The 18,574-nt window shown below is 37.4% G+C and overlaps 1 protein-coding gene and 1 non-coding gene across 2 annotated transcripts; both read right to left on the bottom strand.

Annotated features, from left to right (window-relative positions):
- Positions 1–410: 410 nt before the first annotated feature.
- Positions 411–18,304, bottom strand: TMX1 (thioredoxin related transmembrane protein 1). Its single transcript, XM_004370859.2, has 8 exons — positions 18,105–18,304; positions 13,814–13,929; positions 12,408–12,453; positions 10,562–10,690; positions 8,419–8,464; positions 8,217–8,318; positions 8,026–8,092; positions 411–2,168 (listed from the first exon to the last, which is right to left on the bottom strand). The coding sequence occupies exons 1-8, from the start codon at positions 18,254–18,256 to the stop codon at positions 1,990–1,992; spliced, it is 837 nt and encodes a 278-aa protein (XP_004370916.1). The 5' UTR covers positions 18,257–18,304; the 3' UTR covers positions 411–1,989.
- LOC111819520 (small nucleolar RNA SNORA70) lies at positions 13,565–13,699 on the bottom strand. Its single transcript, XR_002823127.1, has one exon. It is a non-coding gene; the product is annotated as a small nucleolar RNA SNORA70 (small nucleolar RNA).
- Positions 18,305–18,574: the final 270 nt, after the last annotated feature.

Raw genomic sequence — 18,574 nt, 5'->3', positions numbered from 1 at the left:
TTTTAAACGCTAAATAATCTGTTCTTAAACATTCTATAGAACAAATACATGCACATGTAGGTACTTCCCCACTTTGCCCATTCAGATGCTAACGACAATCCTGAAGAACTGTGAGATCATGTTTTCTGAATATCAGAACTCTTAACCTGTACAGTATTTTCTAACTACTTAAAAGCTTGAAATTTACAATGTCATCTACTACTGTAAATTAGTATAAAAACAGAATACTTGATTTATGAACATTATTTTCCTCATTCATCTAACAGAAAAAGACGTATATTTGAATCTAGCCCTTTGACTACACATATCAAGCAAATATACAGTGGCAGACAATTACTCATTTGAACATTTAAATACAAAGCAATGAAGCACAGTTTTCATATGCAACTAGAAATCACACTAGTCTTCAGTTTTAAGTGAAGTGCTTCAAAAAGTTTATTTCGTGCTTAGAATATTTTTCTAAAGCATTACAAAATTATTATACATCCAGACTCTTCAATGACGGAATATTTAACATTCTCCAGAGGACTTTAAAGAAAACTGTTGTACATTATAATACTATAAATCTAGTAAATTCACACTGCAGCAGAACCTGGAAAAAAGGGGGCATTATGGAAACCATCTATTACATAACAAACAGGTGATTCATTCGGAATATTTATGCTTGTGGCTAATAGTCCCTCCACTGCCTTCCCCTTCTTTCCTGTAAAGCTAAAAACTCTGTGTTCTAATTCTTTACAAAATATAGATACATTTAATGTTCATCCTGCAGATTTCCACCTGTCAAACACCGCACAAGTCAAGAAAGTACAGCAGAAGATAGATTTGTCTTTTCAAGAACATATGATTTAAAAACCTCAAGCATACACTGACTTTGTAAAATCAATTAGGAACTTTCTGTATATGGGGACAACAATACACTGAAAACACATATTTTCCTGAGTAGAATGCAAAATTTATTTTACATCAAATTAAGCTTCTGTGAGCTTTTGAAATATAAATGTAAGGCTTTTCCACAACACCAAATAAAAATCAGAAATGTTCAACTTCACATCAAAAAAAGAAAAGAAAAGTTCAAGTACAGGTTCAACAAGGATAATGTCGAATCTGAGATGAGTGGCCAAAATTCTAAAGATTCTGTAGATAGCTCTTCAATTTTAAGGATCCCTCAGTAAACGTTATCAGTTTGAAACAAAACCAAAAAGCACTGTTTACCAAAGCATGGAAAAATTTCCAGAAAATTACCATGTAATTTTGAAAACTAAAAATGTAACTCAAGGCAAATAGGAAAAATGCAAACCATACTGAACAGACAGGAACTAAAGAGGCAATCATCAACCTTTATAGGAATCAAGACAACATCAATAAAAGTTGCCCAAATCAGTAGCATATCCTGTTATTACCATCATATGTAGAAAACTGTAATTAAAGTAAGATGGTTTTTATTAGTTGCATAATCTAAAAATATGAGGAAAATTTGGACTGTATCTCTAAAACGACCAAAGAGCTGTCACTGAAATATACAATTCTTGAAAATATGGGCAAAATTCCCATTTATGGGAAATACGTTCTTTTTTCACACAGTGAAACTGAGAAAAATCATATCAAATGAGAAATCTTTTTCTCTAAAGTAAATTCATTATTACCTCTTCTTCAATACCTCAATAATACAATACTTGGAAAATGTAAATTCTCAACTGAGACTTGAAACAAGTTATTATTAAACAAACATACCCAAACTTTATTGCTTGGCACCAGATTTTTCAAAGGTTAAAGAACTGCTTAAACCACCATGCTGTTCATAAATCGTATTTCGAACCTTTATACCTTGTGCTACTCTTATTTTCTGAAGGTAGACTGTTCAATCTAATGACAATCTAGATTGAATCCTGCAATGTACAAGGAAGTCACAGCTCACTCCAAACCAAAAGAAATTATCAATCTTCTGTTTCTGTCAAAATCATAACATTAAGAGATTTATAACCCTAACTACGATTCCTCCATCCGCGGCGAAGGGCCCACGGAGCGCTGTCTTAGGGCATTCTCTGAAAAGCCGCTCTTTGTTCCCGCTTCACTTTCAGCTTCCTCTTCTGAAACATCTCCTTCGTCGGTCTCTTGTTCCTCCTCCACTTTTTTCAAAGGTTGAGAAGATTCTGGTAGTAATTTTTCTGAAAAATAAAGATAAAAATGTGTTTTTCTTGACATATTAGATTCACTTTAGAGTAAAATCAAGATACATTCACAATGCAATAATGATTCTCATGTCCATAAATTGCTTTGGCATATATTATATATTAGGATCTCTAAAAAGTAGATACTGTAAAAATAAAAATTGGTTTGGAAGATGCATTCTACTTAGCAAATTTATTCTAATTATCCACCTATTTATAAGCTGAACTGAAATTAATGAACCAGAATTAATGCTGTTAATATACACATGTAAGAAAATACAGTGCATTAAATATAACTACTTTATATTAATATTAATTTGCTATTAAGCCTTTTAATCAGGAAGTACAGTGAAATAAACTTCAACACTACCCTTGTTTTAGTTCCCAGGGAAATAGGAATCATTTATGGTTGAAGGCTGTAAACATGTCCATATTTTTTTCAGCTTGTTTCATAATAAGATTCTGCTTCGCCTCCCCCATAAATTTATTAAAGTGTGATTACAAACAATAAATTGTACAAATCTTAAGCATACAACTCAATGAACTTTTAAATATGTACACACGCCCTTTCTTTTTATAGGGTCTATTGCTAATTAAGTGTAGAGCACACTATGTTGAAACACATTAAGACAGAACTGGGCCAACAAGCTTTATCTGTTCATTGATCCCAGACTGCCCCTAATCCGACAATCCAGGAGAATTGGGGAGGGTGAAATAAAGTAACTATGAAAAGAGATCACCACATGGTGGACAATCTGTTGTTTGGTCTGCCTAGCATCCCTCTTTCTGCTAGGTTAACAGCCCTTCCCTTATTCCCCATCACTTGTATTCTGGTGAATGCTATAGTTTACAGCTGTGGTTCTTGGCAGGGAGGCAACCCACTTGCCAATGTCAGGATAAATTTTTGGTTGCCACACTTTAGGTATATAATGGGATGCTGCTGATTATCCTACAATGTACGAGACAGTCTCTTACAATAAAGAATTATCCTGTCCAAATCGTCAATAATACTACTGAGGTCGAGAAACCCTGGTTACAGTGACTGATCCAAGAAATGAGCCCTTTACTCAAGCAGAGTCAACTAGAATTCTTCCAAAAGATAAGGTCAAAGTGGACTGCCTTTTTACTTGAGGATTGAGTGCTTCGGCTTTCCACAATCATCTTATGCTACTGACTCGAAACAGCCAAGCTGATAATGAAGCCAGGCAAAGGTATGGAGTCTGAGCAATTCAGAAACATAGCATCCTGACATTATTTGAGCCCCTGGATCCAGACAATTCTGTCCTCAAACTTCCTTGCTGCATGAACCAATACATTCCTATCTTGCTTAAAGCCAGAGTTGGGTTTCTTTCTCTAGCAAAAAAAAAAAAATCCTGGAAAACAATTCAAATCATGCGGCCTCTTATAGAAGGGGCACTAGTGCATTAAAGTATGAATTAATATCAGTTGTGGCATTAGAAGAAAATAAATTACATAATCATCTGAGTAGTGAATGCTTACCGAGTGCTTATTATGGGTCACCAGAATAATGTGAGCATTACATACTTACCTTATAAGCTTCATAATGATCTAACGGGGCAAATATAATTACTTCCATGTCACAACAGAGGAAACAGACTCAGAGAGTCTATAATAGCAACTTTTGTCACACTCTCATTAAATGGTAGAGCTGAGATGCTCCATCAGGTCCCTCTAGCCCAAAGACCATGTGCTGCCTTTTTGAATAATTTGGGTAGGCATTCAGAAAGTCCACTAATTTATGCCTTTCAGTCTCTCCAAATTCAGATATTTAAAGATACAGATTTCTCTAATGACTTTTACTGTGAACCTTAGCAGGAAAATTTGAGGAGCATCTCTCTACACATACAATGTGCATGTTATAGTTTCTTCTTGCGAACTGCACAAAACCCTCCCTCCGCGCGTTATTTTCATAAGCACGCTACACCAGTATTTTTTAACATGTTGCTGACTTCAATACCTTTTTTTTTTTCCCATCTAATAGATTTGTTACTGGGATAAAACTGATCTCATGGAAACTTCATTTAAGGTAGGTATTTTCTTAAACCAAGTGCAACCAATGGTGAACTGAATGGGCTCATGACAAAAGTGGAACGCCATGTTGAAACCAAAGAGTATAAATGCACGAAGAGCTAGAAATTAGTAAGAAAGAAATGATTCCAGGCCTGAAACTACAAGAACAAGATGCTGTTTGTATTTTACTGCTTTCATAAATCTTAAATGAAACATAATTTTTGATAATCAATGTCCTTGAAATAATACAAGTCACCAGAAGAAACTGTGTTTTCATCTCAAAACAGCCTATTTTAGTTTATTCATTATCATCATTAGTGGTTCTCATTCTCACAGAAAGGCCATTCCTTTTCATGAAGTTTGAAATCCAGGTGAAACCTGCCTTGAAATCTGGAATTCCTCTTTTATTTGCCAGAAGCTTCACTTTGATCTGAACTGTGACACTAGAGACAATATTCTTCCCTTCCACAAATAATCTACTCTTTTCAAGTCCTTCTCCAACTCAGGCCATTTCGCTTTGGGCCCACAAGGTGTGCGTTTTTGCGGATTCATTTTCTCTATCTCCTTTTTCTCCTTTCACGAATGGATGACTCTCCAACCTTGAACTCTTACTGCCACTCTGTTGCTTATTTTTTCTGCCCTTGCAACAACTTTCAGTTTCAAGTCAGTGGTGTAGGACTTGTGCTTAATTCCTGCCATGATCCTAAAGGTTTCTAAGATTTAGATTTATAAACTGAAAAAATGTATACAATATTATCGGTAACTGGCTGGTTCTAGTAAAGAGATCGCAAAATACAAACGTGAGGTGTACAAGAAGCAAGTGTCTTTTTATACGCTTGCACGCATATGGCTAAGGTGACTTACGATCATTGATCAAAGACACTGGCACTAATAAGATATAATTAGACTATGAAATAAGCAGACCTAATGTAGCTTAACGGTTTTACTTAAGATGATCTGATAAAGTTTTCGCATCCAACTGCTGAGCCAAGAGCAATCCTGTATCAGTTTTGCTTTGTTTACTCTTCCAGTTAAAAGCCAGAGTTGGAAGATGACTGTGATAATTATGTCAGTGCAGACTGAATTGAGATTCCTGTTGATAGCTACTCAATGCCATTTGTACCAGTGCAGGCTTCACTTTGTTTACGCTTCCAACTGATAGCATGTGATTTATGTACAGGCTAAAGCAGGTTCAAGGTTGACTCAAAAGCGATGGGGATACAATTATCAACTTAAATTAACAGAAACAAACACACATTTTTTCACTGCTTATTTTTTGATTACCAGGGTACTACCAAACTCGATTCATGACTTCTTGACCATGGCTAAACCTTTATTATACAAGTATGATAAACAGTGGTGGCATAGTGGTTAAGAGTTCGGCTGCTAACCAAAAGATCGACAGTTGAAATCCACCAAGCACTCCTTGGAAACCCTATGGAGCAGTCCTACTCTGTCCTACTGGGTCGCTATGAGTCAGAATCAACTCAACAGCAACAGGTTTGGTTTCGGTTTTTTTGTATGATCAACAGTAATGTTTTCGGGCTATTTAATGAGGGTGAATGAGGCCAAATTCATTTCTGGAAATGTCACAAGTGCAGTATATGCATGGGTACAATATGCCAGAACTTTTTACACAATTTTGTCATTTCCACACATTATGTGTGTGTGCGTGTTATTTACATGGGCATGCTATTTACAGAAAAATATGGTACTTTGGCATTAATTAGCTAATCACTTTTTAAAAGCTGAATTTCCTTGTAAATTGCTAAAAGTAAAGTATCTTTGGATGTTTCCCTAGATGTATCTCTTGAAAAAAGTTTCTAAAATTGTACCTATTGACTGTTCCTAGCTTCTTCAATGGAGAACACTTAACTCCTTCTAAATATGCCAGTTAAATATCCAATAGACATGAGCCCACCAGAGTTGGTATTCTTTCAAGAAGACTGGGTATGGTCAACACGAAAGGGCCAGGGCCTGCAGATTTTCTTACTGGTAAACATTTTCTGTAAGACAGTGGTTCTCAAAATGTAGTCCTCGGACCAGCAATATCAACTTCATCTGGGAATTTGTTAGAAATGCAAATTATAAGCCCCACTACAGACCTTCTGAATCAGAAACTCGGGAATGGGACCAGCAATGCATTCTCAAGTTTGAGAACCACTGCTCTAAGAGGTAAGACTCAGACTCTAACAAAAACTCTTTGCAGATGACTCTGTCAGAGGTGTGAAGAGAATATTTGTAACAGTGGCAATAATGATTAGGTCTACATCTCCCAGTACCCAACATGGATTTTGGTATATTTCTGGGATCCAAAGCCAGTTGCCACCTGTCAAAGGTGGAAAACTCGCAAAACCTGGAAAAATAAGGCAATCCCATCCAGTTCTGGCTCTCACAGGTTTCACTGTATTTATTTCACTTCAAAAACTTTAAACCCAGCAACAAATCTGTCCGTAAGTAATCTGTGTTTTTTTTCCTATGAGTCAGAGGCACTTGATGGATACAGTAATTCCCTCCTCTATACATGGTGAAGGAGCCGTGGGTGGCAAAGTGGTTAAGCACACAGCTGCTAACTGAAAGGGTGGCAGTTCAAACCCACCAGCTGCTCCATGGGACAAAGATGTGGCACTTTGCTTCCGCGAAGATTGGAAACCCTATGAGGAAGTTCTACTCTGTCCTACAGGGTTGCTATGAGTCGGAATCGCTTTAAGCAACAGTTTTTATACGTGTCAAGTATCAATACAACTATTTAAGAAATAAAAAGACAACCTATCAGTTATTCAATGGACAAGGTACACTGTAAATGCAATCTTGTTTGAGCCATAACCAATACTTCCCTACTGATTTTATTTCAGGAGTTTTGACCTCAGTAGATCCTAAGTCAAAAAGGCAGCATAACGGAAAAAATGTCAGGCCATGAGTCTGATTAGGTTCTACTCTCAGCTCTGTCATTTTGGTGTGACTTTGGGGAAACGCTTCATCTCTCTAAGCCTTAGTTTCCTCAACTACAAAATGGGAATAGTATTACGTATGTAGTCTACCTTAGAGAGCAGCTGAAAACAGGATGAAGGAAGAATTTGTGAACGTTCTTTATAAACTGCAAAGATGAAGGCTTCCATAACATTATGCTTTCAAGATTAAAAACAAATGATCAGGGGAGAGCAACTAGGGTCACATAACAATGTGTGTATAAATTTTTGTATGAAAGACTAACTTGAATTGTAAACTTTCACTTAAAGCACAATTTAAAAAAAAAAAGACTGGTAGGTAATTAAGTCAGAAAGCAATAAATGCTTCTAATTATATGAACTCATTTTATAGTAAGGTACAGTGTCAATGTTGACCTTCAATCAGCTACAGGAATTGCTTTTCCTAATATCCTACCAAAAAAAAACTTAGAACTGGCTGGCATACAAATAATAATCATCAAATGTGGTCACTGTAGTAATGAATACCTTCAAAGAGTGAGATATATTAAATTATTTAAATTTCTGAAAAGTATATTCAAGTGGACCCATGAATATAAAAATTTCAAATAAAACGAGATCGACGTTATTAAATGTCTACACGTTATATGCAATGTTAAAAATTTCCATATTATAAAAGTCAAGAAAATAACAATGTCCAAAATCCATTGGGCTGCCATTCTCACATGAAATGTGTACCTCCCTACCCCTTCTTCTATGGCATAGCTGATACAGAGACCACCACTCTGTACTTAGGAACCTAAGCTGGGAGGGCAACCTCTTAAATGTGTGACTGTCTTTATAGAAATGAATGAGATTATAGTGAATAAAACATAAACATTTTAAAATATACTTACTTGAAGGGTATGGCTGCGGTCTGCGCCTTTTTGAAGGACAGAGGCAATCTGCCACAAATATCATACACTGCAAAAATAAACATCGTAAGAAATCTAAACATATACTATGATATAGCTATTGCAATTATACCAAATTATGAGATTTTTTAAAATTCTGTTTTCCCCTAATACTCTGAAAATGAAGTACTTACAAGTCCTAACAATAGTCCTGAGAGCAGGGTTGCTAAAGCAAAAACCGTATATGATCCCCATACTGGTAATCCAAGGTCTTCAATAAAATAGTTATGGCAAGTCTAAAATCAGAAGAAAAAAATAAAATAAAAACCAGTAATTTAAAAAAATAATTAGTTCAAAAAATTTTTTAAATGTTTAAAACAAAAATTTAGCCCGTACCCTGATCCACATAGATAGCTGAAAGAGTGCTGACATACTACTCATCCTAAAATAAAAGAGAGATGATTGAAAAACTGAATAAAATACTTAACTCTGAAATACAATATACATGTATATCTATATCTATTCTATACTCTAGTATTTCTCCAATACAACAGATTTTAAGGTTGGTCTTAAGACTACTGATATATCACCAATTTCAGAACTGTAATAAAAAATGCTCATTAATGAAAAGTAACTCTTTCTGAATTACTACTATGCAACCTGCTTGTAAATAAAATACTTTCTTTTTCTATTGCTCTGACAGTGTTTGTAATAAGAAAATAAATAATTCCTTTATGTTCAAGAAATTTATCCAAAGAATATCTTAGGTTGTTTTTAGTAAGGAGGAGTTAGTATCTGAATTTTGTGTCTAAAAAAGTGAAAATAAAAATTCTTCTCTGCCTTTTGAGGTCAAGCAAATGAGAAGCTATATGAAACCCCAATATATTCTGAGTAACAAGTCACAGGCTCTAAGAAACCAATCGGTTTGTTAGGCTGACCGTAAGCAAATGGCACCCTTAAAATCCTCCAAACAATGAGCAGAGAAAGGAGCTTCAGGAAGAAAAAAACTCAGGAGAAAGGAAATGGGAATATTTGAGCCAATCCTTCCCACCTGGACCACCACCACTCTCCTCACCCCACCTGGGATTCCTTTCTAACCTGGTATTTTAAGGAGAGGCATGAGGGAGCTTCCTGAGATGCTAGAAATGTTCTAAATCATGTATGTGGTTCCTTAATTGGATTAGGCATGGGGATTACGTGGGGGAATTATCACAGCTAAAGGACAATTCAATTCAGAAGTTCTTCTCAGAAGAGAGAAAGAGGCATGTCAAGGAAAGATGCTAAAGATAAACTTCTACTTCAAAATACAGCTTAGGGCTGACACTACCCCCACTCCTAGAAGCCAGGGCATTATTATTTCTTAAACAGCTGGTGTCCCAACTTCCCATCCTCCAAGGGTAAGTGTGGTGAGGGGACCGGAAAAGATAACTTAGCCACACCAGGATGGGTGACCTCAGCAAAACTTGCTATTTCAGAAGACTCTCAGATGACCTGTGTAGCCCTGCACCCAACAGCATAGCAGGAAATACGCTTGCCATCTACTCCTACTCTCCATAGAAAGAAATGCTGAAGAAATGCTAGGAAGAATATAGCTACCCTCTAGCTATCTATAAAGCTCAGTGGTTAGTCATGTCATTAGAGTCACTGCTCCTATATACTACCCATGTAAGTTACCAGACAGGTGGGATAACCAACCAATCAAGAACTGAAATCTAAAGGTAGCATAAGCAGGTAAACATCCAGGGCTTCTTCAAATTATTAAACTCAAGTGATAGCTTTACATTACTCATACTCTTAGGGAGACAATGTCTCTCTGTTAATGCATATGACCATATCTAAAAAGCTAAAATATGCCTGAAAAGGGATTCAACTAAATTCTACAGAATGCCTCTAACTTAAAGATGAACTTATTTGTTTTGATGTTATAGATATTAGTATGTAATAAATCTAAATACACCTTAAGAACTCAGGAAATAAACAGAGCATGAAAGCTTTATTTACATGAAATACAATTACAGCCATGCACCACATAACATCTGTCCAGGCAACGTCCAACCACATATATGTTCGTGGTCCTATGAAGTTATAACAGAGTCATATACAGGCAGTCCCCGGGTTACTAACAAGATTCGCTCCTAAGTCTGTCTTTAAGTCAAATTTGTAGGTAAGTCGAACAGGTACATATGGTTCTTACGTAGCATCAGTCAAACGTTTGTCTTAGTATGTATATTTTACCTTTCTACGCATATAAAACACCTAACGATTCCAAACCATGCAATGTTTTCATAAGCGTCACAAAGTAGTGCATGTGTTTGTCATTACAAACCACTATATTTAACTCAAATTTTGTATAGGCTTCATGGCAGTCTGTTCTTAAGTACGAGCTGTCCGTAAGTTGGACGTCTGGAACCCCAGGACTGCCTGTAATCGCATGACGTCCAAATCACATAACATCCTATTTCACAGAATGTATTGTGGACATTAAACAATGCATGTCTGCATGTTTCAATTAATTCTGAGAAAAATCATTTATACTTACAGAATAGAACCTGGACCAAACCATGATGAAACAGGTTCAATATTCTTCCATTCTTTTTCGCTTATAAAATTTATGAAGTCCTTCTTAGTCCTTGGGCCCTGATAACGCCTAAATTCACCATTTTTACAACTAAAGAGGATCAAAGTAAAAAATTAACCAATACCTCATAAGTAACAGATTTTGTTTTGCTATTCCTTCACCTCATTTTATAGTCAATCCTAATTATTTAAAATCATTAGTAATGCCCAGATGGCAGATTATACTAATTGTCTCACAACATCTTCACCCCAAATTTAATTAAACAACGAGTTTACATTTTTAAATAATAATCCTTAAGACTTTATCATTACTCTTACAAATATTAAAACCATGGAACACAGTAAGTAGATAAATCTCAGAAATTTTAAGTACAATACACATATTAAAGGAATTACTATATGAAAAGTTATTAGAATAATGACTGACACATATTAGCTATTATTAGGTTAAAACTTAAAGACATTAGTGCAGTCATCATCCCATAACCGCAGCCCTACCATGCTTTAAACCCCTGGAATCATCAGGTACAGTGCTTGCTCCCACGTCTTCACCATTTCCAAACTACCCTGAATAATACAGCCAGTCTAATCCTACTTAATAAATACTTCTATTTTTTAGCACTTAAGTGCAAAAACTTTCAATAGCTCCCTACTACTTACAATACTACCTACAGGGTTAAGGGATCTTATATCCATTCAGAGCTAAGGACCACAATGAACACCTCCCCCCGCCCCCCACAAAAAAAAAAAAGTTTTGTGGGGAAGATGGTATTTGAGCTGTTCTTTGAAGGATGGGAAGGATTTCAAGAGGCAGAAAGGTCATGGTAAACAATAACTAAAAACAAAGCAGCAGGAAATTCCAAAAAAGTCCAGGGAGTGTTGAGAAGTGAGAAGAAAGAGGGAAGACTGATTATAGCCAGTCAAGAAGCATGTGGGAAAAAGGACTGAGTGAAACGGGAGAGAGAGAAGCACTCTTGGAGACAGAATAGAAATAGATACAAAGGGGTGAATAAAAACAGGTTCAACCATTAAATAAATGACAAGGAAAGGCATTATGGGATACAGATACAAAGAACTGCCAACTTACTGTTTTCATAACTTTAAATACGGATAGACATATGTCTTGGTATTTAACCCAACAGCTAGATGACATTAAGGTACAGGGCAGGTACACAGATTTGAGGTTTCACACTCATGGTTTAGAAGATAAAGTCAAAATAAAAGGCCTAATGCTGACGACTTCACAATCGTGTTCATTCTGACTTAGCACATGAATGAATAACTCACTACTCTCCCCAAGGATGAGTCACAGCACTTTCTTAGCTATTTTTTGAACAAACCATGCTCCTTATTAATCACTGTTTATGAGATCGTCCTAGAATGGAATAGCTACCCTACACTCTTGAAAATTCTACTCTACCTCCAAGGTTGCATTTAAACTCCATATTCTCCTGGAACCGCTCCAGCCCACAGTGATTTCTCCCTTATTCCACTTCCTACAGAACTTAAAACTTGTGCCACTACTCTGAGCTCATAATTATTTATAATGCTGGCTAGTATTACACCATTTCATGTGAGCTTCCAAAATGACTGCAAGTCTTTGAGAACAGGGACTATGTTTCAAACATCGTTCATGTATCTGCAGGCACCTAGGACAACACTTAAGAACAAAATTAGCCCTCTAACATACTTACTGAACATAATGAAACTATCTCAGTTCTTGAAACATGATCCAAGCCAGAGGCCTACTATTCTGGCAATACTATGATGCATCCTTCTCCATAGCTACAGTATCTTCAAATACTTACTGATAAATAGTCGGAAGAGCAGTTATTATAAATCGTCCACTCAGTCCTACAAAAGGACATAAAGGCTTTAGAAATAAATACAAGAAAGTTCACACAACAGGTCTTAAACAGGCCAATCACTGGCTACTTAAAAGCTGATATGAAACTTTTTAAATATTAATAGGGAAAGAATATGAAATTACACCTAAAATGGTTAAGCTTTGTAATAAACATTAAAAAATCTCTACTATGTACTTACAGCAACTTAAAAAAAAACTATCATACATTATCTCAATTAAAAAAATACATAAAGCTTGAATATTGAAGACAACTGTGAATACAGAAACACTCGGTTGACTATACTATGTGATAAAACCACTAGTGGTCAGTCACTGAAAAGCATAATATGACATTAGCATTTTAGAAAGGTCTAAAATCAAATGAAATTGTATTTGATATTCAAGAAACAAAAGCAGATTTTAACATGTTGCAAAAAATTAAAAACATTATTATGAATCTTTCATAAGGGGGAACAACATTAACAGCTAACATCTATTATTAACCATGTGCCAAACTGATAAAACTGAAGATTAATCTTTTTGTGCCTCAGTTTCCATGTATGTAAAATGGGGCTATTACCTACCTCATAAGGTTGTGTGAGGTTTAAATAATAAATGCAAAACACACAGAAGCCTATAACAGGTAAGTGCTCGATAAATATTAGCTATTATTACTATGTGGGATGGGAGAGAGCCAGGAACTCAGGCTTAACCACCAAGAACAGGTAAGATGAAGCTGGTCTGAGGAAGGAACACCCTCAAAGGCAGGGCATGTCTCTTGTCCAGGGGGCTGAGTGAGGAGTGTGCCTGACCTCACAAGCATGAGGGCAACTAGTTTTTTGGTCTTTGTTTCAAATCACAGCCATTACATTTGGGAAAGTCTGATTTCAGAGACTTAGATCTTCTCTTGTCAGGGAACTTAACCTTGACCCTACAAAGAACCTCAATCAAATGCTTCTTATTCTGAACCTTGGTGTGGATACAAATGGTTGCTTGGCCAAGGTACATCGGCACTACAGTGTTCTAGGACTTCTCTAAAGGCATCTTACATGCTAGTCTGGGGCATGAGATGTAAACAAAAAAGATCCAAAGCAGTTATTTGGGCAACCAGGGGGAAGGTGATGTCTCCAAGGTCCCTTAGAGCAACACATACAAGGAATGAGCTGCATACACAACCAGGGAGCCTGCTTTTTGCAGCCATTGCACACTGCGCCCCCATCAGGGAGGTGGGCCAGTCGGCTTAACTAGCTGCAGACCTCATGCTTTCAAAACCTAACAAAAGAAGTTAAGAACTCTCAATGTGGAAAACAGAATAAGCATATCAACCCAATCTGCAAAGAAACAAAACTAACCACAGAGTTGTAGTACCTGGTTGCTCTGTGACATCTACTTTTGCAACATTAACCTCAAGATCTTCTCCCCATTCAGCAAAACTTTCCCATTCTGGTTGAAGATTTTGACAAGCAGGACACCATGGAGCATAACTAAGAAATATAGTATATTAAAAAAAAAAAAAAAAGAACTAAAGATGAAAGGGTATCTAAGAACATACAGACATTCTGCAAACATAAACAAAGTAAATATATAGCAAGACTTAATATATACAGATCACTGATGAACAGATAAATTTCTAAATTGTCTTCACCTAATAATAAAAATTTTTTAAATGTTACTATGCTACAAAGTTAAGCACTCTAATATGACCATCCCTTGAGACAAAAACTTTAAAATTTACAATTTTTGAAGAATATTTTCTGCTAAAAACAATGAAGCTGGCAAAGTGTAAGTTTTATGCATTTTAAATGTGGGGCTAAACCAAACAACCACACCAGTTGCCGTGGAGTCAATTCCGACTCATAGCAACCCCACAGGACCTAGCAGAACTGCCCCATAGGGTTTCCAAGGAGTGGCTGGTGGATTTGAACAACTGCCAACCTTCTGGTTAGCAGCCGAGCTCTTAAAACACTGCGCCACCAGGGTTCCCATGTGGGGCTAGTACGCTAGAAATCAAGAACTATGACGCTAATCACATAAAAGCCACCTGAGAATAAATTCTTAAGACACAAAGACTTGTTCACATGCAAAAATAGCTCTTCAGGAAAAAAAAAAAATCTCTGAACTTCTCTAATAAAATGTAGCCACCAAATAACTCAAAACCAAACCTGGAGTTCACCAATTTCAGTAATGCTGCAGGAGTCACAAACGCACAAGGTGTGATATAAGAAAAATAGCAAGTGGCCCGTGCTGTGGTGAATAAGGAAGCACTAGCCCATCTTAAAGTTGGCAACCACTACTCAGCATCATTGCCACAGGATGGCTGGCCTGGTGCTGCAGCCTATTTATACTTAAAAGAAGCTGGAAATCTGCACTTTCTTGTGTTAAAATGTTACCTCAAATTTAACCACCCGCACAACACTAGGCAGGCCAAAGAAAATTCTTTTTGGCCAGCCTCTTCATCCTTTTTCAAGACCTCTGGTTTACAAATTCTGTGGCCAAGCACATTAACATTTTAATTATCTCACTGGTGTTCAGCATCTTCCCACGCCCTGATTTTTCCCTAGGATTTCCCTAGGAATTATAATTTGTTTCAGTTCTTTTATGCAAACAGGTAGAATCAAGCCTATACATGTTAAAGACAAGAGTAGTTTCTGTCCTTCATTATATTTTCTTCACTTGTTTCATGAACAGAAAACTGCTAAAATTAATAGGCATTGCGGAACAAGACAAACTAGTACCATATATAAAAGCCAAACTCCATAACAATAAGTTGTATTACAATGAAAGTATCTCTGTAACAAAACTTCTGATCAGAGATGGGTTGTTTACTGTAGATAATTCACTTGTAATTACAAAAGCAGATTATCACAAATACTACCAGATTCCTTCTTTTTCCCCCAAGTTCCTTTTGTTTCTTAATTGCTTTTTAAAGATTTCCTTAACCTCAGAATCTATGGGCTAAGCGAGGAAAAAAAAAAAAAAATACTACACGACACAGTACTATAATTTCAAAAGGATGCTAGTTAGGATTTAGCTCATTTCATTTTGTTCCCCTTAATACTTCACTTTTTACTGCTTTGTTTATATAATTTGATTAGATGAGTTAAAATTATCCTTAATAATAACACTTGACTGTATTTTACATATAAATTCATAATCACTATTGCTTAGCACATTGTTTATGAAACTCTGAATAATTTATGGGCATGATCTAAAACAATGGCATGACATGAAAAAGAAAGGCTGTTACTGGTTATTTTTCCTCTTCCCTGCAGCTTTAATAGTGCCTGAAAATGTATTTCACCAAGTTGCAGACTATATGCATTCCATAAACTTTCCCCCCTATCTTAACCTCCACATAAATGTTCTAAGCCTTTTTTGATTTTGATTCAAGAGTTACTGATTTGGCTTTCTGGGTTCTCCCTTGCCTCCCTAACACCCTTACTTGCATCCATGATAGAGGAAACATCTGAACATTTGTTTAAGAAGGGCGGGATGTTCTAATAATTACTACACCCCAACTCTGTGTTAGATCTGGGGACCTCAGGGAAAGTATAGAAATATCAGTGGAGGTTAATTAAGGGATTTAGGCATCTGTTTCACATCTATAATAAGAGAAATAATACCTGTATGTAGAGGATTAAAAACGAGAATGCAGGTAAAGTGCTTAGCAGTGTCTGGTACACAATTAACACTCAATAATGGTGCTTTTACTATTATCACTAAAAATACCACTAATATCACCAATCCTACTACCACCACCAATTTAGCACCTAAAGCTAACTGTCCCACTACAGAAGTGATTATTATTTAAACAGAATCACCACACACACATTATTTTACTTGACGATGATTTGGAACGCTTGAGTTTGTTATTGTTATTGCTAGGTGCTCACGAGTCAGCTCCACCTCACAGCGATCCTATGTACAACAGACCCCACGTACAACAGAATGAAGCACTACCCCTGGTCCTGCGCCATCCTCACAATCATTGCTATATATGAGCCCACTGTTGCAGCTACGGCATCAATCCATCTCTTTGAGGGTCTTCCTCTTTTTCTACTTTACCAAGCATGATGTCCTTCTCCAGGGACTGGTCCCTCCTCATAACATGTTCAAAGTAAGTGAGACGAAGTCTCGCCATCCTCACTTCTAAAAAGCATTCTGGCTGTACTTCTTCCAAGACAGATTTGTTCATTTATCTACCAGTCCATGATATCTTCAATATTCTTTGCTAACACCATAATTCAAAAGCATTAATTCTTTTTCGGTCTTCCTTATTCACTGTCCAGCTTTCACATGCATATGAGGCAACTGAAAATACCATGGCGTGCACCTTGGTCCTCAAAGTGACATCTTAACTTTCTAACACTTGAAAGAGGTCTTTTGCCACAGATCTTGACTGCTGCTTCCAAGGGCACTGGTTGTGAATTCAAGTAAAATGAAATCCTTGACAACTTCCGTCTATCATGATGTTGCTTATTGGTTCAGTTGTGAGGATTTTTGTTTTATGTTGAGGTGTAATCCATACTAAAGGCTGTAGTTTTTGATCTTCATCAGTAAGTGCTTCAAGTCCTCTTCATTTTCACCAAGCAAGGTTAAGTCATCTGCATACTGCAGGCTGTTAGTCAGTCTTCCTCCAATCCTGATGTCATGTTCTTCTTCACGTAGTCCAGTTTCTTGGATTATGCGCTCAGCGTACGGCCTGAGTAAGTATGATGAAAGGAGACAAGCCTGACGCACACCTTTCCTGATTTTAAACCACACAGTATTCCCTTGCTCTGTTTGAACAACTGCCTCGTAGTCTATCTTCAGGTTCCTCATAAGCACAATTAAATGTTCTGGAATTCCCATTCTTCACAATGTTATCCATAATTTGTTAGAAGTTTATAATCATACTATATAATACATTAATTTTATGTTTTAATGCAATACCACTTAGAGAGGCCTAGAAGTCACAACCCAGGCCATTGCCTACGTTGCAAAAACATACCCAAAGCATCAACGTGATGTGGAAAGAAAGGAAAGCAAAAAAAAAAAGAAACTAAAATTTAAATTAACCTAATTTAACTACTCAGCATTTACAATGAAAAAGCAATGTACCTAATCCACAAAAACTAAATAATCAAAAATAATTAAAGGACCCCAAATTACAACGCTATAAATTGACTATTTTTTAAGGATAAAACTAGACAAAAGGAAGGCGAGGAGAGACTGTGCTGAATTTCCTTTTGTAAAATATGGTGAAAATAAGCCTAGAAGTCTGTAAAGGCTCATTCTGAAATGACTGTATGGAAACTAATCAGACACCCACTCCCAACTCCAAAGCCATGAAGAAAAGTAAATAGATAATTCGAAGAGGAACATAGTCTCTTAGACGCACCACAGCCCTAGAAACGAAACTAGGGTGTTCGCTTTGGTAGAAACTTAATGTATTCGCGGGTAAGAAACGAAGAGAGGGTGGGATCAAACTGTGGCTGATTCAAAGAGGAGTTTGTGGATCAGGATGAGTAGGGGGCACTAGCTCCGCGGCCCGGAGGTGCCAGCCGGGGAAACCTGGGGCCCGAATGAGGCGGGGGAGAAGTCGGACTCCAGGCTCGAACCCAGGACCCCGGCCGGGCCGGCGGGCCGAGGGACCCCTGGACAACCGCCCTGCACTCACAATTCTATCATCCACTCTCCTTCCAGCAACTCTTTCCAGTTCCCGTCCGTGATGACGCGCACGTCGCTCCGCCGCCCGTGGCTCCTAGGAGCCCCCCAAAGCAGTACCACCAGGACTGCAAAGGAAACCGCGAGACTCCTGGACGGCGCCATGTCAGCCGCTCATCCACCCCACAGTAACCCTGTCGGCCCCAGCCTCTGTGCAACAGCTCCTCACTTCCGCCCTCGCGAGCTGCTCCGCTCATGCGCATGATCGTGCGGCGAGGCGCGCGCGTGCCTGGAAGAACCTCAATGCGCATGACGGAGACCTAGTCCTGGTGAATTACTTGGTAGAGAATAAAGAGCGCTTCTCCCTAGTGCGCATGGCAGAAAGCTGTTTCTTCCCTCCTCCTCCTCCTCCCCACACCCCGCCCCACGTGTGTGCGCCGGCAATGTTGGGACCAAAAAGGGAGAAAAGAAGGGCGTGGTGTA

This window comes from Trichechus manatus, unplaced genomic scaffold, assembly GCF_000243295.1.
Source record: "Trichechus manatus latirostris isolate Lorelei unplaced genomic scaffold, TriManLat1.0 scaffold00010, whole genome shotgun sequence".
NCBI classification, from domain to species: Eukaryota; Metazoa; Chordata; class Mammalia; order Sirenia; family Trichechidae; genus Trichechus; species Trichechus manatus.
This window is presented reverse-complemented; position numbering and strand designations above follow the sequence as displayed.